The sequence below is a fragment of the Taudactylus pleione genome, unplaced genomic scaffold (assembly GCF_031769625.1).
Source record: "Taudactylus pleione unplaced genomic scaffold, aTauple2 ptg000647l, whole genome shotgun sequence".
Taxonomy (NCBI): Eukaryota; Metazoa; Chordata; class Amphibia; order Anura; family Myobatrachidae; genus Taudactylus; species Taudactylus pleione.
In genome coordinates this window covers 1,439,179-1,462,338 of record NW_028285049.1, presented here as the reverse complement: position 1 = coordinate 1,462,338, position 23,160 = coordinate 1,439,179, and the positions used below count along the sequence as shown (strand labels likewise).

Below are 23,160 nucleotides of genomic sequence, written 5' to 3'. Positions count from 1 at the left end.
CCTAGGGAGGATTATTCCCGTGCCAATTTTATTCAATTGATAAATTTGGAATGAGGATACCATTTCATCATATTTATCAATAATTCAGGTATTAATTCTTTTTAGATATTGTAGGTGCCACCCACTGATTTAAATATACAAGTCAAAATTTGCAGAGAGAAAAAGAATCAGAGAGAAAAAGAATCAGTTTTATAAGGTGCAGTCATATCCTCAATGAGGATCTGAGTGCACCTTATAAAACTGATTCTTTTTCTCTTTGGCAGGCTTTATACAGTGTCTTGGTTTAGTGCTGCGGTTGCCGTGCGATTGCATTCATTAGCATATTTTCACAGTGAACGTGAGCGTGCAATCGCTTCCGTGCGAACAAACTTGAATCGGGCCCTTAATTCACAGGAACTCAGGCCCTCATTCAGAGCCGGACGCTCTGAGCAGAGCGCACGCTCTGAATGAGGGCCGTCCTCCATAACTATGGAGCGTCCTCCTGGACACTCGTATAGCTGTGGGTCACCACCCACAGCCTATACGAGCGTGCAGATTGATGGCCACGATGGTCTTGACCATCGCGACCATCGCCACTGCGTACAGAAGCCTGCGGTTGAGTTTCTCAACCGCTAGGCCCTGGAGTGATTTTGGCTCTATCAGAGCCAAAATCACTCCCACTGACATCACTAGTGATGTCAGTGGGCCGGCTTCTGATGGAGGGCGTTCCCTTGGGAACGCCCCCGTCTGGGAGGCACGCCCACCAAAGGGGGCGTGCTGTCAATCAACATCGACAGCACGCCCCCTTTGATCAGACACAACGAGCGAAGGAAAGTCTTTCGCTCGTCGCGTCTGGCGCATGCGCACGACGGAGCTCCCTCCGTCGTGCGCATGTGCAGTGCACACCATCGACCCACTTGCGAGCGGACAGCTGCTCGCGAGTGGGTCTGAATCAGGCCCTCAGTTGCCTCCAGGTCTTGTACAAGCAGCTGGAGAAGGAAGCCAGTGTGGTTTACAAAGAAGGTATCAACTAGTGTGAAATAAAAAAAAAAAGGCGGCTTTTAGGAAATATAAGCAGACTCAAAATAATAATGTCAAAGAGGTGTATCTTTCCAGAAGGAAGGAGGCTAAGAAGGTGATTAGGCAGAAGCTGAGGGGAAAATGGCCCAGTCAGTGGAAAAAGGGAGCAAAACTTTTTTTAAGTATATAAATGAAAGGAGGAAGTCACATGGAGGAATAATAAGACTTAGGACAGAGAGTGAGTACAGTACATGATCGAAGGAGACAAAGAAATAGCAGATCATCTAAATAATTATTTTTGTTCAGTATTCACTACAGAAAAAGAGGGGAAGGGGCCACAGGTAGCAGAGGCATTCAAAAAAAGTTGTACATTAAATTTCATTTACAGAGGAGAAGGTCCTAACAGGACTCTCTAAACTGAAAGTGGATAAATCAAAGGGGCCGGATGGGATACATCCAAGGATACTAAAAGAGCTTAAAGGGGGCCTGGTAACACCATTAACAGAATTATTCAACTAGTCACTAGTATCAGGGGGATGCAATCGGGAAGCCGGCTGACATTATACCGACAGCCGGCTTCCCGACTGTGATATCCCGGCGAGGGTGAAATGACCGGCATCTAGATGTAGACGCCGCTCATTTCACCGACGCTGGGAGACCAGCGCCCGGCATCCCGATCTAAGGGATGCCGGTCGCCGCGAGAGGACAGCCGCAGGGGGGAGGGTTAGGTTTAGGGCTCCCGGGGGGGACTTAGGGTTAGGCACCCCCTGGGAGGTTAAGGTTAGGCTAGGGGGGAGGGAGGGTTAGGGTTAGGCATCCCCCCAGGGAACTTAGGTTTAGGCAGCAGGGAAGGGGGGGTTAGGTTTAGGCACTTAGAGGGGGGATTGGGGTTAGGCACTTGGGGGGAAGTTAGGGTTAGGCACCCCTAAGGGAGGGTTAGGGTTAGGGGAGTAGGTAATGTTAGTTAGTTCTTACCTGGGGACGATCGGGATTTCCAGCGCTGTCGGGCTGCTGCTGCCGGAATCTGTTCCTCTGTCGGCCAGACGCTGCCGGGATTCGAACTGCCGGCCTTGCGGCCAGCGGTATTACATACCGATTCCGTATCAGGAGTGATTCCAGAGGACTGGATAAGAGCAAATGTAATACCACTGTACAAAAGTGGATGCAAGAAGAAGCAATTAACTACAGACCAGTAAGTCTTACATCTGTAGTGGGAAAAGTAATGGAAACACTATTAAAAGAAAGGGTGGTGGAACATCTCAAATCCAACAATTTACAGGATCCCAAACAGCATGGATTTACTCAGGGGAGATCATGCCAAACAAAGCTTATTAACTTTTTTGACTGGGTGACAAAAGTAATAGATCAAGGGGGATCGTAGATGTAGCTTATCTAGACTTTAGTAAGGCTTTTGACACGGCCCCACATCGCAGAATGATGAACAAACTGGAAATCTTGGGATTGGATTCTATGACTGTTGAATGGATAAGATCTTGGTTGCAGGATAGGAAACAGAGAGTTGTAGTAAATGGAGTGTATTCACGGGAGGGAAAGGTTACCAGTGGAGAACCCCAGGGATCAGTACTTGGGCCAGTGCTTTTTAATATCTATGTTGGTGATATTGCAAATGGTATTGAAGGGAAACTATGCCTTTATGCAGCTGACACAAAAGTATGCAACAGGGTAGACACACCAGGAGGGGTAAAACATCTGGGTAGACTAGAGGAATGGGCAAGAACAAGGCAACTACAGTTAATGTAAAAAAATGCAAAATCATGCAGTTGGGTCTCAATAACCTAAAGGCTGAACATAGTATCAAGGGCTCTATATTGGAAAATACTGAGGAGGAAAGAGATTTAGGAGTCACCATTTCAGATGACTTGAAGGCAGGCAAGCAGACTCCAAAGCAATGAGGAAGGCAAGTCAGATGCTTGGTTGCATAGGGAGAGGAATCAGTAGCAGAAAAAAATAAGTGATAATGCCACTGTATAGGTCCTTGGTACGGCCTCATCTAGAATACTGTGTTCAGTTCTGGAGGCCATATCTCCGGAAGGATATAGACACATTAGAGACTGTACAAAGAAGGGCAACTAAAATGGTGCATGGCCTACAGCACAGAACTCACCCGGAAAGACTAAGGGCTCTATTTACTACAATCCGCATTGGGAATGCGGATTGTAGTAAATAGAAATCCAAATAAATAGAAAGACAAATCCCTTGCAGGGACAGAGCTCGCGATAAAGCTCTGTCCCTGTGAATTCCCTCCGCAGCCTTATCACGGAATTTTCGTAAAAAAAAACCGTGACAAGAGCCAGCGCATTTGCCGACCGGCTGCCGCTGCTACACCCCCAGCGCTAAGCCCCGCCACCGCGATTGCGGACCCCCCCCATGACCCCCCCTCCCTTAATTGCACTTACCTGCATGATCCGGGCTCCGATGATGTCCTCCATGGCTCCGGTCAGCTGACATCCCAAACTGCACTGGGACCCGGTCACCTGATGGGAGGGCCGCAGTGCAGTATGGAAGACCAGCTTATCGGAGGGAGGACATCACCGGAGCCCCGACCGAACTCAGGTCCCTGGACTCAGGTAAGTTAATTTTTTTTTTTTTTTGCAGTGTATCAGCGTGTGGTCTGTTTAGATCACACAGCTAATCACTGGGGCCGGCTCCGGGCTCTGCCCACTAGAGTGGAGCAGGAGTCCGGTAGCCGTGGGAGACCCTGGATAACGCCACCTCCAGGTGCCGTTATTATCACAGGGCCTCCATAGGTATTTTTTTCATAATTTATTTTCAGTAACTTGCACACAGATCGCATTTCCTATTACAATTATGGGAAATGCGATCTGATTACTAAAAATAAGTGATACTTAGGGGTTGGAGTAGAATTTTACGAATTCTACTCCAATTGCCCTGTAGTAACTTTAGGTGAAACTAAAAAAATTTGAAAATAATGATGATAAATAGAGCCCTAAAAGATCTTAATATAGGTTGAGTCTCCCATACCCAAAATGCTTGGGACCAGGGGTATTTTGGATAACGGAATATTCTGTATTTTGGAATATTTGAATATCATAATGAAATATCTTGGTAATGGAACCCCAATATACACACAGAATGAATGTATGTGTTATATGCACCTTATACTGTACACACAGCCTGCAGGTAATTTTCTACAATATTTTTTTTAAAATGTTGTGGCTCAAGCAAAGTTTGTGTACAGAAATTAAATTAATTTATGTTTCATATACACCTTATACACACAGCCTGCAGGTAATTTTATACAACATTTTTAATAATTTGTGCCTTAGACAAAGTTTGTGTACATTGAACTATCAAAAATCAAAGGTTTCATTATCTTAGACAGAAAGGGGGAACATGATAGAAACTTTCAAATACATGAAGGGTTTTAACAAGGTACAGGAGGGAAGCATTCTTCAAAGCAAGAGATGTACCAGAACACGAGGACATGCACCGAGACTGGAGGGAGGGAGGCTCAGAGGAAATTTGAGGAAAAATTACTGCACAGGACGGGTAGTGGATAAGTGGAATATCCTCCCATCAGATGTGGTTGAAGCTAAAAGAACCGTAAGAGAACCGTAAGGAGCAAATAGGGTTGAAGTTGCCAGAGGGATAAATGAAAAGGGGCAGACTAGATGGGCCAAGCGGTTCTTATCTGCCGTCAAATTCTATGTTTCTAAAGTAGCATATAGTGAGAGCTGATGAGGTTCCCCACAAAAGAAAACCTAAATACAGACTTTGTGATCTTACGGATTATTTACCATATTATTGAATAAACCATTTTCAAAATAATAAAATGTGACAATTAAATAGAATTGTATGCAATGCTCCAGAATGCATTTCCTACCTGTACCTTGGGGCTGATTCAGTAGTGGACGGAATTGCAAAGCCGCACACAAGCACCTTGCAATTCCGTCCTGCTAAAATTCCAATACTGCAGGAGGCATCTGAAGAGAAGAAGAGACGCCTCCTATTAGCGTCTGCGATCCCAACGCTGCCACCGTGGTGGCAGCCTGGGGTCACCATCACGACCATGTTGTGCAGCACCGGCCAGTCGAGTAAGCCTCAGCTTGCCCCGGCTGCCCTGCTTGAGAGGTCAGGAAGTCTGCTTCTATGGATGCAGACCCTGGCCACGTCCCTCCTGGAAAACTGGGGTGACGCGCGTCCGTTACCGGGAATGCAGACCTTCCCCACAGCGCTCTGCAAATGCCTCGAGGCATAGGGGGGCCTGCGTGTGACCTTGATCGGGTCATGTGCATGCGCAGATTCCAGATAATTGGGAATCTGCGTCAGTATCATATTGGCAACATAGTCATATTTTCAGTGTCACGCAACTCGCTGCAATACCGATGTTCGCGAAGTTGAGCGATTTTTTTTTTGGCACTTGGACATGTGGCAAAATTTCGGAAAACCGCCACGGCACATGCATTACACAGAGTGTACGCACAAAGGTGCTGCTGCGATCGATTCAGACAGTATCAATAATGTGTCGGAAAAGTGATGGGCGTTCCTGGGCGGTGACTGGGAGGTGGCTTCTAGTGCATGCAAAAATAAGTCTGTTCAGTGGGCGTGTTATGGGAGTGTCATGTGCGTGTCAATGCAAGCGGCTGCGTGCACAGCCGCAAGCATAGGACAAGGGCCCGGCTCCAGGGGTAGCCGTGCCCTGTGCCGCCCAGGTAATGGACACCAAAAATGGGGGGTTTACCATAGGTCATGCCCCTAAATGACATCATTTGGGACATGCCCGCATGGCACGCCTCCCATGTAATGTCAGGCTGGGGGAGAGTCCAGCACTTCCTCACTAGCTGGGCTTCCCCCAGCCCTCTCCCGGCACTGAATGGACACCGTGCGCATGCGCGCAACATCATCTCACCTACTCCAGTGGGTCTGGCACCGCCGACCAGACCACCTGCGGGATGATGGGGAGGTATGCACCCTCTATGGGGTGGCGCCCCTGTTAGACCGCACTGGTCGAACACCCCAAGAGCTGGCCCTGCATAGGACATAGTTAGATGGAGGAACCCCCTCTATTAGTGCCAGCCTAAGGGCTGCGGCAAGTTTAGATGGTGCAACCAATGGCGGTGTATAAGAAAGCACCAATCAGTATTACAGCGTGCATGGACGCTAAGTGGGCATCACAGTCCTTGCGCAGTGGTGACCGCCATTAATTGCTGCTGCGTGCCCTTTTGCAGAATCAGCCCCAATGTGCGATTGCGTCTTGATCTTCTTTCGACATCAACTATTTATGTGCCTTGTTACAGACAAGAAAAACGAAACTGCTGTGATTGAGAAGGTCATCTCATTTGTGGAAGGAGGAAGGATAGATTTTGCAGCAATTCTAGAAGATAAACTGTCCAAGAGAACCCAAAACATTGATGCTGAATTATTTTCTCAATGGGCTTCGTCCTTAACAGATGCACCCGTGGTAACAAACAAAAAGGTAAAAAGTGATGAAGCCTTTCAAGAGATTCAAGCAGGGGAGTAACGAGGGTGGTTCCGGTGGAGCATGTGCTCGGGGCACAAAACTGGACAGTGGGCGCCATCCAGGGTTCCGGAATTCATGGGGCACTGTACAGTATGATGGCCGCCTGTTAGTTTTATCTCAGTTTGTGTTCTCTATATCCTAAATAAGTTACAGATCTGAGATCCGCTTCTACATTTCATACTCCCTCAAGCTGCCCATATTGCCTCCCCTCCGGCCCTCCCTCCTCTGTGATCATCTTCTGTCACCTCCCCTTTCCTGTCACAGTGATTACATTCACTTCTCACCTCTTCAATTCCCTCCCCTCTCTACCCTGGGATGGGGTCTTTGCCCCTGTCCACTACTTTCTTATTGGCTTCTGTCACCACCCCTCTTCTCTCCTTTTCTTATTGGCTTCTGTCACTGCTCCTCTCTGATTGACTTTATCGGGGTCTCCGATAATTAACATAATGAATAGGCCCCTATATATATTAAGAAATAACACTAGTGCTGCAACGGAGCTTGGAATGAAAAGAGCTGTGGTTGCTACATGATCCTGCTCCACCAAGTTACTGACCCGTAAAGGAGGCGATGGGGCCCACTGGGGATTTCCCCTGTACCCCTGTGGGCCATTACGACCTTGGTAGTGCCTCCCTTTTTTTGGGGGTGGTCCTGTACCGGACATTAGTGAGAGGATAAAAGGCAGGATACAGAGAGACTCAGTGTTGGACATTCTCGGGGCTGATTCAGCACCAGCAGAAGCGTAACTAGGGATGTTTGGGGCACAGGGCAAATTTAAAAAATGGCGCCCATTGAAAACTGTTCTTTAGAATTTTGTTTTACTTTTTTATGTTGGTTTAAGTAAATACACACAGGAAGCATGCACATACCCCCTGTTGAGGAATGGAAACTTGCGATGTGAGCAACAAAAAAGTTGCGCATGCATACATATAAACTTCAATTGCGGCCCAGATAATCAGCCTATAGCATCACGGTTTTGCCCAATTCTGAACCAGTTCCAATGTGTTTATCATACAAATACAGTATGAAGCTCTTTAAGCTTATTTTAATAGCCTGTGAATTGCAGAAAGTAGTGACATTTCTGCGATATAGCCTCTAGATTCAAAGCGGCAATTTTTTCGGGACAAATCTAGACCAGTTTGGAAATCTTTTATACTGTTATGCCAAAATACCTGAATACAAACTTTAAAATATGATATTCTATTGACACCATTAACTGCCTTATACAAGTACACTGTGGGCCTCAGTGGACACATTTTGAATGTGAATGGATAGCAAACGGAATAATATGACTAAACTCACAGCAGCCTCCATCACTATTATCTGCACTTACACCTACCCCATGCTGAGTGCATGAGATACGACTGAAATAAGCATTGCCTTGGCAACACATGGCTCAAAATATGGTATAACTCTGGCTACAAGCCCATAAGACAGTTCTCTTACCTGCGTACAGTATGCCAGGTTACAGTCTAAATCAGTGATGTCAAACTCCGGCCCTTCAGCTTTTGTGGGACTACATATCCCAGCATGCCCTGCCACAGTTTTAGTTTGCCCTAATAGCAAAACTGTGGCACTGCATGCTGGGATGTGTAGTTCCACTGCAGCTGGATTGCCCCGAGTTTGACACCACTGGTCTACATGATGCTCAGTGCCACCAATTTGACGGAATGAGAGAAACTGCTGAAATGTATCCTAGTTGCCCGAATCACATGGAGATACACAAAGATGGGCACGCTCAATTTGATACATGGGCTGTCTGCAAAATCAAATGATAAATGCTGTTAAAAGCCCTGTACAGTATAGTAGTTGGCTTTTCTTCTGTCTTCGTCAGATCTGATCCCCACCTACATTCATACACGTGTTTGTTGTAGATAGTGCTACTTTGAACCCAGGGATGGCCAGCGTGAACGCCTAGCCTTGCTATTTACAGGTCTTTTGTTTGTTTTCTTCTATCTCCACAGCTCAACACAATTTATAGTCTTGTTCCGGTTGACTTACGAGACGCCTATAACAAGACAATGTTCCTGGAGAGAGCCATTGAAGACTACATTGAGGAATATGATGTGTGTAAATGCCAGCCGTGTCAGCATGGTGGCACTGTGGTACACATTGATGGGGAATGTGTGTGTAAATGCCCTGTGGAATATACTGGCTTAGCCTGCCAGACGCTAAAGCATGAACTGTTAAAAAGTAAGTCATTTATTCTAATTCTATAACAAAATGTTTCCTAACTCATGCAATTGCAAAGTATTATAGGACACCTTGTTCTAATAGAACCCAGGATTTTATTTGTCTGCATACTAACGATTTGAGTTTAGACAAAACCCTTTAGTCAGGCGAATGTATCTTGCTGGAGACAGAGCATTTACATGGGCGAGATTAGAGATGAACTTGCATCATTTAGGGCTCTGCTGCTCAGTGTAAATGCATTTAATAGCATTTAAATTGGGTTTGGCATTAGGCCAATTTGCAAAATATCAATTTGAATCATTTATTATTAACTTTTAATAATATCATATATATAGTTCCATTATATCCTGCTGCTCTTACACTTGTGCATCTGAGTCTAAAGGTGAAAATGATGTGAGGAAATGATGGGTTTTCTTTACTGGAAACACCAAATCATTTCTTTATTATTCTATTACCAAACTGATAAATACAGTAAAGGATTTTAAAGTTATTGTTGTTACAGTTTCTGCTGCCTTCAAGTGGAAGTAAGGTCCATACTGCATACTGTATGTCTGCTAGTGTGACGGAGAATTCAGCTGACATGTATAAAGTGAGCTATGCTGGGAACACGCCTGACAGATATATCTGCCGATGATGGTTGTTGATGCACACTGAGTAACCATCATCTGTCATCTGGCCGCGGGTCCCGCTGGCAGGAGGGCATGTCACACCCTCCTCCCTGCAGCCTCTGCAAAAGATATATTGGGCATCGGCTGTGCAGCAGAGCCGAATCGATATGTCCATGAACGACGTCGCTCACAAACATATCGCTGGTACACATTGGCCGACGGGCACCCGATATATTGGCCGATCAATTAGTCGGAAAATATATCTGCCAGTGTGTACCCAGCATTAGGGGAGGTAGTCAGCATCCCGGCGTGCAGGATGCCAACGGTCAGAATACCGGCGCCAGAATCCTGACTGCATTGGGATCCCGGCTCCAGTATCCCAACCGCCGGGCACCCCAAAGGTAAGTATCTTGGGTTAGGGGGAGGGTTAGGCACTAGGGAAAGGGTTAGGCACTAAGGGGGGAGGGTTAGGTTTATGGTGCGAAGAGGGGGAGGTTAGGTTTAGGCACTAGGGGGGGTATTAGGTTCAGGCACCGGGGAGGGAGGGTTAGGGGTAAGGGGAACGGTATTCTGACCGGCAGCATCCTGACCGCTGGTAGCCCATACCCAACCCCAGCATTAGATAAGACAGCAGTAAAAACATTCGCCCCCATTATGAAGATATATAAAAATAAACATATACATACATTCAAATGGGATCATTAGTATGATTTCCCTGCATTGGGTATAAGGAACAATGATCCCTATGGCTACATGCATTTTCTGAAAAGTATCAGTGTGTTTTCATCAACAAGTAGATCTTACTAACTGCATTGGGGCTCATTTACATTTGGATGTAAGTCAGGTTTATGACACGCCCCTCAGATGTAGCAGCACACGCCCACTTTACCGCCGCTCTCATAGGTGCTGCTTTCACCATCTCCCTGAAATGCTTTTTTAAAAGTAGGCAAGTATGGTGCAGTCGCTCGGTCTAAACATCCATGCTCTGTGGCTGCGGCTCTGCGTCTGAGAACACAGCCGATATCACTGACTCACACGCCCACGACACGCCTCACTTCTAGCCACTTCCCAGTCACCGCCCAGGAACGCCCATCACTTTGCCGCCCCCATTCCTGATACCGTCTGTCCCGATCGCAGCAGCATCTGTGTGTTTGCAAGTGCAGTTGCAGACACTCACCCAACTACGTGAACATCAGCTTTGCATGTGAATTGCGTTTGCCTCTGAAACAGCCCTAACCGTTGCAAAACATGTCAGGTTTTATTCACCGTAATGTGATGTAGATTATATTTTAATCCAAATGTACACTGGTTTAGAAACTTTAAAAGTCACGACATAAATAAATCTATATACTGTAAATTACAGTAAATCAAATAGTTCAGCAGAGTATATAGTGTATGCTTTCATCAATTTAATGATCAAAATGATCCAACAATAAATTCCTTTGTCTGAAAAAGCCGGGCCAGCTCAAAGGCCCGTTCCAGCGGAGCGGCCGCACAGGGGCGCCAGCACATAGTGGGAGCAGTGCGGCCGATGTGACCCTTGCCCACCACGCCGTGTCCTTGTAGCCTGGCCTGAGCAGTGCTGGGCTCTTCCAGGTAGCTCAGACGGGGGCCCAGGCAGACGGAGACACTACAGAGTGATGTCATAAGTCACGCTGCCACGTCTTCCCTACAATGCACAGTGAGTGATTCACTGACACTGAGGCAGGTTGCTTAGCTGCGGTGCTGAAGGACTGAGCACGGTGATTAGGGATTGAGGTGATGAGGGTCTGAGGACGATGATGAGTGGCTGAGGTGATGAGGACTGAGGTGATGAAGACAGTAATGAAGTGCTGAGGTGACGAGGGGCTGAGGATGGTGATGAGGGGCTGAAGGTAATGAGGTGCTGAGGAGTGAGGTGATAAGGACTGAGGTGATGAAGACGGTAATGAAGTTATGAGGGGCTGAGAGCTGAGGACAGTGATGAATGCTGAGGGCTGAGGTGATGAGAGACTGGGGACGGTGATTAGGTGCTGAGGGTTAAGGTGCAGGTGACGGAGGGAGTGGGACCAAGTTCCATCCCACTAGTCTGTACTCTCTGGAGGGAGGCACTGGCTGGTCTGAACTTTCTGGATAGAGGCTCTCAGTGGTCTGGACTTTTTGGAGCGACTGGAGGCACTCGCTGGTCTGGAGGCTGGTCTCCTGCAATTAGCTCTGCAGCTGTGGCAGCCCAGTAGGTGAGGTCACTCATTCTTCTGTAGGGAGAAGGGCGGAAGAAGTTGAATCAATGTTTGAATTATTTTTTTCAATGTGCATTTTAAATATTTTTTCCATGGGGACAATCACTGAATCAATGTGTTTTATCCTATGGGGGACAACATGTATGTGCTTTCTCTTCCTGTGGGGGCCAATGGGTGTGGGGCTGGCCCTGTGAAAAAGTAAGTGAACCTTTAGGGTTCAATAACTGGTGTCACCCCCTCAAGCAGCAATGACTTCAGTCAAACATTTATAGTAATTGATAATAATCAGTCCAGCACATCAGTTTGGAAGAATTATTGCTCATTTCTCATTGCCAAACTGCTTAAACTCAGGGATGCTGGTGCATTTCCTTGTAGGAACACCTCCTTTCAGGTCCAGCCAAAACATTTCTAATAGATTAAGATCTGGACCACTCTTTCCCTACACTAGTCCATAGGGTCCCCTAACAGTGCATGTTTTGCAGATTTTCTCAGTATCACTAGTGAAATAATTAGCACACCTGTCATCCAGTAATAAATATACACCTGTACACCAACTAGGAGATCTGTAAAACACGCAATGAGGAATAAAGTTGGGAAACACTGATCTGGACTTTGGCAGGGTCATTCCAAAATGATTTGTGTGTCTATGGTCATTGTCTTGATGCAAGACCCACCTTCTGATAAGCTTCAGCTCACAGACAAATACCCTACATCCACCTGTACAATTTTCAGGTACAATCCAGAATTCTTAGTTACATTACTGATTGAAAACATTGCTGGTCCAACGGTGGGAAAATAGCTTCAAACCATGATATCTCCAACAGTATGTTCTAAGGTTGGATGAGGTTCTTTTACTGGAATGCCATGTTTGGTTTTCTCCAAACATAACATATCTAATGGAAGCCAAAAATGATATTCTTATACAGGGTATGGCCACAGAACTTTCTTCTTGTAGTCTTCTGGCTCACTCAGGTGGTCTTTAGAACATATTAAATGGGCAACAATGTGCTTCTTAAAGAGAGGCCTTTGACATTACCTTTGGGTTCTTTCTGAGATGCTGGAATATTTTAGATGCCTTGCTTTTGGAAGTTGATTCAATTAGGGGCGATGTGTGGGCAATGCCCTCAATCCTCAATGTGCCATTGTAATGGCGGTGGAACACCGGTAACGGCATCCTTCATCACACCAAAATCACTCAGGTTTTGCCCCTAAATTGTGCATTTTAATTGTGATTTAAACTACTGAATTTAGGGGCTACTGTATATACTGTATGGAAGTGCACCGCATAACTGAATCAACCCCTTAGAGTGCTCTTTGTTACCACTCAATTGGAGAGAAACAATGGTGATGAATCTTCTCATTTATCAACGAGTTTTAAAAACTTATTGCGTATGATAAATGATGCTCCAGCCAATCAGCTCACAATTGTCATTTTTCAAACAGATGACAGTTGGGAGCTGATTGGCTGGAGCACCATTTATCATACGCAGCACTCGTTGTGAATGATAAAACCGTTGATAAATGAGGCCCTAAGTCTAGTATAATAATTATGTGTGCCAAAGTGACGCTGAATCAGACAGGTGAAATTATATATAACAGAAAGTGTATGAGAATAAATTGGAAATAACTTCCCTTGGTACAATATATGGGAGCTCTCTAGTTGCACTTAAGTCCTTCTTCACACTATACAGTTTCTATTGGAGATGTTTCCCCATTTCCATTAAACTACATAATATGAAGATTGTAGAGCAAATAGGGAGGTAACTATGCAGGAGGAAAGCAGTACTGTAGTCAGGGGCATATCAAGAGAGGAGGGTGCCCATGTGCAGTTTCCGGCCGAGGCCCTCTACTATCTGACCAGCGGTAGGCAGCGCACTGAGAGCAGCAACCTCCGGGCACTAGAGTAGATTCAAGTGCTATGCCAGGCTCACCATGGAAAAGGCACGGCAGCCATTTTCCCAGTGATTTCCCTACTGCACCTGCGATTTGTAGAGCAATGGTACCGCCGACGTGAGACTCCGGAAAGGTAACTCTTTAATACACAGGTTCTCAATCTCGGTCCTCAGGACCCCACACAGTGCATGTTTTCCAGGTCTCTTCACAGAATCAAAAGTGAAATAATTATAACCACCTGTGGATCTTTCAAAATGTGTCAGTGAGTAATGATTACACCTGTGCACCTGGGAAACGTCACCTGTGTGGGATCCTGAGAACAGAGGCCCTGATTCAGAGCCAGATGCTCTGACAGAGCGCTCGCTCTGAATCAGGGCCGTCCCTCTTAGTTTTTAGAGCTGCCTCCTGGCCGCTTGTATAGCTGTGGGTGACCACCCACAGGTATAGCGAGCGGCCAAAAAGATGGTCGCGATGGTCAAGACCATCACGACCATCGGGCTTGCGACAAGACCCTTGTGGTAGGGTCTTGTTACCGCAAGCCCTGTAGTGCTTTCGGCTCTATCAGAGCCGAGAGCACTCCCACTCACATCACTTGTGATGTCAGTGGGGCCGGCCCCAGACGGTAGGCATTCCCATGTGAACACCTCCATCTTGGCATCCACGCCCCCGGCACGCCCACCAAAGGGGGCGTGCTGTCACTCACCATCGACAGCACACCCCCTTTGTAGCGAGACCCATAGCGACGGCTTGCCCGTCGCTATCCGCAACACTCTAAATCCCAGAGTTTATGAGTTAACAGGTGAAGGTTTATAATTCTAATCAAAAAATCACTAGCAAACACAGTATTTTATATAACAGGAATGTCATACAGAGAACATGCAGATAAATAAATAGCTATATATAAAAATGTTTCACCCGCAGCAAGTCTGTGAGGACTGAGGCCCCTCTGTCTGTACCGTGTGGCTCCCGGTGTACATGGAGCACATGCAGGAGATATTGCAAAAATACGCTAAATCTCAGTGCCAGAGAACCGCACATGCCCAGAGACGTCAGGAGGCGGGACTGGTAAGTAACCATAACGCCATCCTCAGATGGCGCTGAGTGTTAGGTGACAAGCGATAAAATGCTTTGTATTTCATTGCTCAGTAAGTGCCATTCACGCTTGCCCACCATTAACAGAGGCCAAAGGCACCACTTGCAAAATCTCTGATTGCCTGCCTCTTACAGTACATTTTATAGAAGGGGTAAAAAAAAACCTTTTCTGACAAAACACAGAAAAAAAGGGGACACCTACCACTTATTTGTTTGTATTATAGGATCCCCCCAAATTGCAGTGCTGTGTAATTATTATCACTGTATAAATAAGAGATATTAGTAATAATAAGGTGAATAGTAAATGCATACAGTAGCTGTAAGTATAATGAATGATGATTAATCAGTGTACGCTTATGTTCATAGAGCCTGACAAACCAGGTGAAGGAAACTGGAGCTGCTGGTCACCTTTATCTAATTGTCGACATGGATACGCTACAAGAACCCGAACATGCACCCGCCTGCCTGGGGAAACATACACAGCACCATGCCGGGGAGAATATGTTAAACAGATTCATTGTTAAACTTATGGCATCCAGCTCCAGGACTCATTGTGCTCATCTAAACAATTACAGCTAATTCTGTTATCCTGTAATGATCCCAGCCCCCCATATAGCATGTCTCATTATGTGTATGTGAGTGAAAGATATGTGTTGTACCTGCAATTAAAATGGTCATTGTTCTTTTACGCTGGCAGGTATATACTGTATAGCACAAAAGATGTGATAAGATCATGGAACAAGGCACAGCCTGCTATACTAGCTCCAATAGTCTATTCACACATCAGGACCTGTTGCTATTACTGTGTATTGTTACTCTATTGGTAATAAATAATTGCATCCTCGGATAAGAACAACCGGTGTTTTTGATCACATCATATTAGTACAATAAATAAAATGTGTTTATCTGACAGGATGTATCAAGTCTTCTAAAAGGTGGACAAGTGAAGTTGCGCATAGTAACTGATCAGTGTCTACTGTACCTATCATTTTATAAAATGTATTTGATAAATGGTCGTTAGTAACTGATTGGATGCTATGGGGGGGAATTAAATTTAAATGCAATGTTGAATAGCACTGGGAATGAATTCGCCGCCCCCTCCTGCCCACAAACCGCAGCAGACTGTCAATTACTGACAGCTGCAGTTTGTAGGCGGCTGTGACGGCGTTGGGTGGGGGGGAGGAAAGAGGTCAGGATATCTGTTGACTGTCAAAGAGTTCCTGGCCTCTTTGTTTGGTACTGCAGCTGCCGGCTTGCGTGGCCCCATGGGTCTCTCAGCCGGCCGATGGTATCGCAGATTATCCGATGCTGCATCCTTGGAAGCAGCTCTGGTAAGTAATGCATGCGAGAGACATTACCATAATGGTGCTATCGCAGCTGCTAACATGTTAGCAGCTGCGAAAGCACTTGCGACAGCAGCTGAATCACTCCCAGTGTCCTCACACATACACATAAGATCCACACCGCAGGCTTTTTTCAATGGCTATAATCATTAGCCGTATAGCAAACACTGAAAGCTGCCTCCTGCAGTATAACTCGACCTCGTTAGGATGTATAGGGGAGGGAGACCGCCTGCAGGTACAGTTCATTTGGATATATAATGAAAGCTGTCTCCTGGGGTTCAGCTCAACCTCCCTATGTTGTATAAGGGGGGGGGAGACTGCTTGCAGCTGTAACCAGATTAGCACAGTCTGGATGATTTAGAAGCAATGTTCATACTGAGAGCTGCCTTTCGTGCCCACCTCCGTCTGTGTACTGTCTGGGGGAGGAAGGCCACCTGCAGCTATAATCAGCGCAGAAACGTTTGCACTCCCGTTCTGGGTATATCCAGGGGCATAAAGAGCTGGCCCAGGACCATTACTGATGGGGGGTCAAAATTCCCTGGCACAAATCCAGGGGGGCGCGATCAGTGTGATCACTCCCCCTCTCAGGCAGAGGAGAATGCTGCTGCTGCTCAGTGGCAGCGAGCAGTCTCCCTGGTCTCCCACTGCAGCCCAGTAAATGGCAGCATGTGCTGGGCTGCTGACAGGTAAGAGTGAGTGGGAGGGTGTCGTACCTGGGCCCCTCTAACAAGCCCGGGCCCAGCTAAGTAATTGCTCTGCCCTCTTCTCGGCACCCCTGGATATATCACCGGTCGGCTTTTATAACGACAGAAGTCCTTCCTCTAACATGTTTCGCTCCGCAGGGGGCTTTTTCTTTGATTGGGTTGGCTGATTGGAACGATAATCGGCATTTTTAATCAAGCAACACACACAAAATGAAATTGTAACTGGTTATTTATAGAACAACACAAAATACATTTATGCAATACTGATACACGTTACTATCTAACAAATGACAAAATAGGTTCCACAATATGGACCTCATTCAGAGGCGGTCGCTCAGGAGCGATCGGTCACACCCAAAGTGACCGAGAATATGCAAAACGAGCGCTCAGTCGCAAAGCACATCGTAAGCGCGGAAACACCCAGTCGGTCGCAGGCGGCAACCTACGTCAGCACGATTAACACCTGTTACATCGGTTGAGGCAGGAACCATCGCCAGCACTCGCAATGCTTAAGATAGACCCTGGGCTACCCTTAGCTCTGCGAGCAGTAGCGTCGTTATTGTAACGAGATGACGTGTGGGATGACTCGCTCGGTAATATATGCACGCCCTTAAAACGCCCTTTTTAAGGTCAACCACCCCTGCATGCGAACCACCACACCCCCGTTCACAAGCACCTTCCCCTGTAACCACCCACAAACGGCACGAAATGTCAATCACAGCTACGACCTCGTAGTGACTAGTGAGCAAGAGGATTGCGGTCGGGAAGACAGGCTTGCGCACGCGCACTGCCAGGTACACGCATGCGCAGTTGAAAAAAACATCGCTCGCTACCTCCAATTGCTCTGTGCGACTGCCTCTGAATGAGGTCCTATGTGTGAGCTGAGGATACTGTGCAAACAGCAGAGTCACAACAGGGGATTCTCTTGCTAAAACCAGATCCAGCCACATAAGTAGTTAAACTAACAGATAGTAATTCTGCAATACTATCTATACAATAACAGAGACTGTGTGAACAGTTGAACACAGATAGGAGATTAGCTCAACATAGAATACAGCAATTAGCGATGTATCGTTTAGGAGGAATTCAGGAGCTTATTCAGACCCGGTCATTAGCTCTACAAGCTCGCAACCGGGTCGATGTTGCTCCAGTGCGCATGTGCATGACGGAGCCGTCTCCGTCGTGCGCATGCGCGAGACCCGGCTAACGATGGGTGATCCGTCATTAGGGGCGTAGCAGACGGGGCGAGCTGTTGATGTTGAGTGACAGCTCGCTCCATTTGCTGGGCGGGCCGGGGGCGTGCCTGGCCAAACGGAGGCGTTCCTGTCGGAACGCTTGCCGTTTTGGGGCGGCCCCACTGTCATCATCAGTGATGTCAGTGGGGAGCTTCCTGCTCAAACAGAGCAGGAAGCTCCCTGGGGCTTAAGGTTGACGAGACCCTACCATAGGGTCTCGTCGTAAGCCCCGATGGTCGCGATGGTCTTGACCATCGCGACCATCACCCTTAGCGGTCGTTAGAGCTGTGGGTGTTAACCCACAGCCTAACAACCGACATGGAGGCGGCCGTTAAGGATGCAAGCGGCCGCCCTGTTTCAGAACGACCGCTTGCATCCTACGACCGCCTCTGAATGAGGCCCTCATTGCATAAGGCAAAAGTGGGACACTTTGTATCCACATCCAGCACTACTGAGGGTAAAACTTATATAAATTAGGAACATTAACATATAATAAAACAAAATAACCCTCAAATAAATCATAATAATAGGCGCCTAGCTTACTATAATAACTAATGTGAAAGGTCCACACTGAGTTGATTTTAAACAATTTCATTGAACACATTGGGCCGGATTTAGAGATAGGCGCTAACTGCTCACAATGTCTATGTTTACACCGTTGAGCGATTATTTGCTACGGCGCACAATAATATAGAAACCCCTACGACACGTGCATTGCCGTGTGTATGCACAAATGCATTGTTACATACTGGCAGGGGTGTCAAGAGGGGGGGAGCAGGTACTAATTACCCGGGGACAGGCTTGCTAGAGGGGCCCGGCGGGGACCCGGGTCCGACACCACCCCTCTCCTCCCTGTCAGCTGAGCAGCCCAGCACACGCTGCTGTGTGCTGGGATGCAAAGGGAGACTGCTTGCTGCAGTCTCCTCTGCCTGTGGGGGGGAGTGGTCATCCTGATTGCACCCCCCCCATGAATATGCGCTGGGCTGAGGGGCTCACTGCACCCCCCTTTGTGGAGCTGCAAGAACACATGCCTCCTCCAGTATCCGGGCCCTTGTTCACTCTCGATGACCCTGGGGATATGCATAGAAACAGTATGACATATCATGAGAACAGTGGCCCTGATTCAGAGCCGGACGCTCTGACCAGAGCGCTCGCTCTGAATCAGGGCCCACCTCCATAAATATGGAGCGTCCTCCTGGACGTTCGTATAGCTGTGGGTCACCACCCACAGCATATACGAGCGTGCAGGATGATGGTCGCGATGGTCTTGACCATCGCGACCATCGCCACTGCGAGCAGAAGCCTGCGGTTGAGTTTCTCAACCGCAAGCCCTGGAGTGATTTTGGCTCTATCAGAGCCAAAATCACTCCCACTGACATCACTAGTGATGTCAGTGGGGCCGGTTTCTGACGGTAGGCGTTCCCTTGGGAACGCCTCCGTCTGGGAGGCACGCCCACCAAAGGGGGCGTGCTGTCAATCAACATCGACAGCACGCCCCCTTTGATCAGACACTACGAGCGAAGGAAAGTCCTTCGCTCGTCGCGTCTCGCGCATGCGCACAACGGAGCTCGCTCCGTCGTGTGCATGCGCAGTGCAGAACATCGACCCACTTGCGAGCGGACAGCCGCTCGCGAGTGGGTCTGAATCAGGCCCAGTGACTGTAAGTATCTTTGGAACAACACAGAACAATAAAATAACAGACAAAGTAAAATGAGGACAAGAGTAGAGGGTAATGTAACTTACTGTATCTTCCGGAGGTGAGTAGCAGGGGCAGAACTATGGGAGACAATGGAGGCACCTGCCGCCAGGCTCCAGCTCTGAAGGGGGCACCTTCTCCATTGTCCACAACATATTCACCCAACTTAGGGCTGTAACTATGTTCCCGGAGTGTACCGTCAGGAGTGTACCGTCATGGAGAAGCCACCATACACTAGTGGAGAGCTCCATGTCAGACCATCAGCTGCTGCCTTCGTCTATCTATAGCCTGTCTGCATGCAAATTGCTACATTAGTGTCAGCGGCTGTGTCGGGCAGGCAACAAATTATAACTTGCCTCCGGGGGCGTCTGGAATGAATTTACGCCACTGAGCAGGGGAAGTAGTCAATTACTATATGTGACAGTCACATTGTCAGCAGCGTAATGCTGAGCACTGTATGCCATGATCAAGTACTAATGTTAGTTAACGCATTGTAACCGGGTTGACACTATGGAGTATATTATTTACTAAAGTGAGAGTTTTTAGAAGTGGAGATGTTGCCCATAGCAACCAATCAGATTTTATTTAATATTTAACTAGAACCTTCTAGAAGATAATAGCTAGAATCTGATTATTTGCTATGGGCAACATCTCCACTTCTAAAAACTCTCACTTTAATAAATATACCTCTATAACTTTATAAATTGTATGCTTTACCATCATGCTTAAAGTTATAGCGCTGTCAGGGTTACAGTGCTTTAACTAACATTACTAACATTACTACCGTCCCGGCATACTGTGGTCACTATTATGCTGCCGACAAGGTCATTGGCAAATCACACCAATTCCGAGGCGCAGGAAGGTGAATGCAGTTCAGCTCATAATGAGCCTGTTCCCAAATTAAAGGTGTGCATACAGGGCCAAGAGTAGGGGATAGAAGAAGATGCAATGAGAACTGTACATGAGGTCGCGCCTAGGGCGGTCCAGGGTCTTAGGGGAAGATGTACTAAGCACTGGAAAGTGATAAATTGGAGTGACAAACTACCAACCAATCAGCTCCTAACTGTCATTTTTAAACACAGCCTGTAACATGACAGTTAGGAGCTGAGTGGCTGGTAGTTTATCACTCTCCAATTTATCTCTTTCCAGAGCTTAGTACATCTCCCCTTAGGGCACGGACAGAAGACAGTAATTTCCTTAGTGCAGGACACAATGACATTTTGTTATAATTTAATGTCACAGCACAGCTACCTTTGGACCTGTCACACATGGAGGGACACATAACAAACCTTCTGAAGAGAAAAAGTAGAGATGTTACCCATAGCAACCAATCAGTTTCCAACTGTAATTATATAGTAGATACTAGATAAATTATCGCTAAAAGCTAATTGGTTGCTATGGAAACCTTCTCCATGTTTTCTCTTCAGAAAATGTGAAACATTTCCCCCAATGCACAATGTCATGATGCGTCCAGCGGAACACATACGATTTACCACCAGCCGCATGGCCGACGGTTCTAATCCCGACAGCGGCATCCCGGCAGAGGAGAAAATCCTGACTGTCAAAGGTAACTCTTTACTAACCTAATTGTACCCCCTAACCCTCCCTTAGGGGTGCCTAACCCTAACCTCCCCCCAAGTGCCTAACCCTAATCCCCCCTCTAAGTGCCTAAACCTAACCATCCCTTCCCCGCCGCCTAAACCTAAGTCCCCCGGGGGGGTGCCTAACCCTAACCATCCCCCGGGGGTGCCTAACCCTATCCCTCCTTCCCCTAGCCTAACCCTAACCTCCCGGGGGGATGCCTAACCTTAAGTCCCCCCCGGGAACCTTAAACCTAATCCTCCCCCCCACGCGTCTGTCCGCGCCCTGCACCCGGCTTACCTTCGATCGTTATGCCGTGTGGCAGGCTCCCGGCATAGGTAAAATGACAGGCGTCTGGATACCGACGCCTGTCATTTGTACCTTGCTGGGATTAGACAGTCGGGAAGCAGACGGTCGGGATTCTGTCCATCAGCATCCCAACTGCATCCCGGGTCCAGCCCGTCTATAATTGGTAATGGAACTAGGGACTAATTAAGCTATTTCGATAATTCCAAATGCTTCATTAGTTATTAGAGGGGAGTGTCAAAGGTGTTAGGAAGCAAGTGCTGACAATTTTTCATTAAAATAACGATTTTAGGAAAAAGTGGCCTTGCTCTGAAGCTGTGAGGAAAAGCCATGTTATTTTCTATAGAAAGTACAGCGCCTAAAGTACTCTGTTTCAATTGAATAGGAAGAACCGCGCAGCTGCGGGAAAAAATCCCCTCAGTGATAAAAACTGACTAAGGGCTCTATTTACTACAATCCGCATTTGTAATGCAGATTGTAGTGTGATATTACCCACTGAATTCGCATTGCGAATTCAGGCAATATCACAGGGATTTACTACAAATCCCTTACAGGGACAGAGCTTGCAATAAAGCTCTGTCCCTGCGAATCCCCTCCGCACACTAGTCACAGTATTTTCACAAAAAAATACCGTGACTAGTGCCCCGCGCATGCGCCGACCCGCTGCTGCTGCTACCCCCCTGGCACTAAGCCCCGCCCCGTAGTTAAGCCCCACCCCCCACAATCGCGGACCCCCCCTCTTTCTTAATTACACTTACCTGCATGATCCGGGCTCCGGTGATGTCTTCCATGTCCTCCGGTCAGGTGATATCCCATACTGCACTGGGACCCGATCACCTGATGACCAGGCCGCATTGCAGCATGGGAGACCAGCTGACCGGAGGGGAGACATCATCGGAGCCCCAAACATCGGTCTCTGGAATCAAGGAAGTTAATTTTTTTTTTTTGCTTTTTTTTGTAGTGTATCAGCTTGCCGTCTGTTTAGACCACACAGCTGATCACTGGGGCCGGCTCCGGGCTCTGCTCTCCCCGTTAGAGCAGAGCAGGAGTCCGGTAACCGGGGGCGACCCTTTATAACGTCTTTTATTTTTTTACAATTTATTTTTAGTAACTTTGGTCGGATCACCTTTCCCATTACAATTATGGGAAATACGATTTGCTTACTAAAAGTAAGTGATAATTAGGGGTTGGAGTAGAATTTTACGAATTCTACTCCAATTGCCCTTTAGTAACTGTAGGTGATACTAAAATAATGTGAAAAGGGTGTGAAATCACCCTTTTTCACTTTATTTTAGTAAAAATAATGTTAATAAATAGAGCCCTTAGTGACTTATTTATTGCTAATTATTTGCTACAAATTTCCTGATAAAACACCTGGATAGTGGATACCCGCAAATATTAAGCATCCCCTGAATGTGCCATGGAGGGACCGCACCAGATATTGGATGTAGGGGTTGCACAAATGTCAGATTTCCAAGCTCATAATCAGGATTTTGGCCCCCGCAGATAATGCCATCTGATGCTTCAGGCTGGTGTAGGCTATACTTCCCAAAAATTACCGGGAGAGGGTTGGAACCCTCCCCGGCAATGGCCTCCACACTTGCGTGGTCAGTAGAACACGCATGTGCAGGAATACCGATAGAGCAGTGATGATGCGGTCACTGCACTCCGAGCACATGGCAGGGACTGGCTCCTTTTGGAGTCCCTGACCTGTCTTGTGCTATATACTGTAATACATGCCGACATTATTATCATATACTGCAATATGATTTTGGGTGCTAATATCACGCC

General features: G+C 47.0%; 1 protein-coding gene across 1 annotated transcript in view; it reads left to right on the top strand.

Annotated features, from left to right (window-relative positions):
- Positions 1 to 15,305, top strand: part of LOC148478879 (complement component C9-like) — a 55,412-nt gene extending 40,107 nt beyond the window's left edge. Inside the window, exons 9-11 of the mRNA XM_088455248.1 lie at positions 6,279 to 6,457; positions 8,464 to 8,692; positions 14,871 to 15,305. Coding sequence (XP_088311374.1) covers positions 6,279 to 6,457; positions 8,464 to 8,692; positions 14,871 to 15,028 — 566 coding nt within the window. The 3' untranslated portion in view covers positions 15,029 to 15,305. The remainder of the gene's footprint in view (positions 1 to 6,278; positions 6,458 to 8,463; positions 8,693 to 14,870) is intronic.
- The last annotated feature ends 7,855 nt before the right edge of the window (positions 15,306 to 23,160 follow it).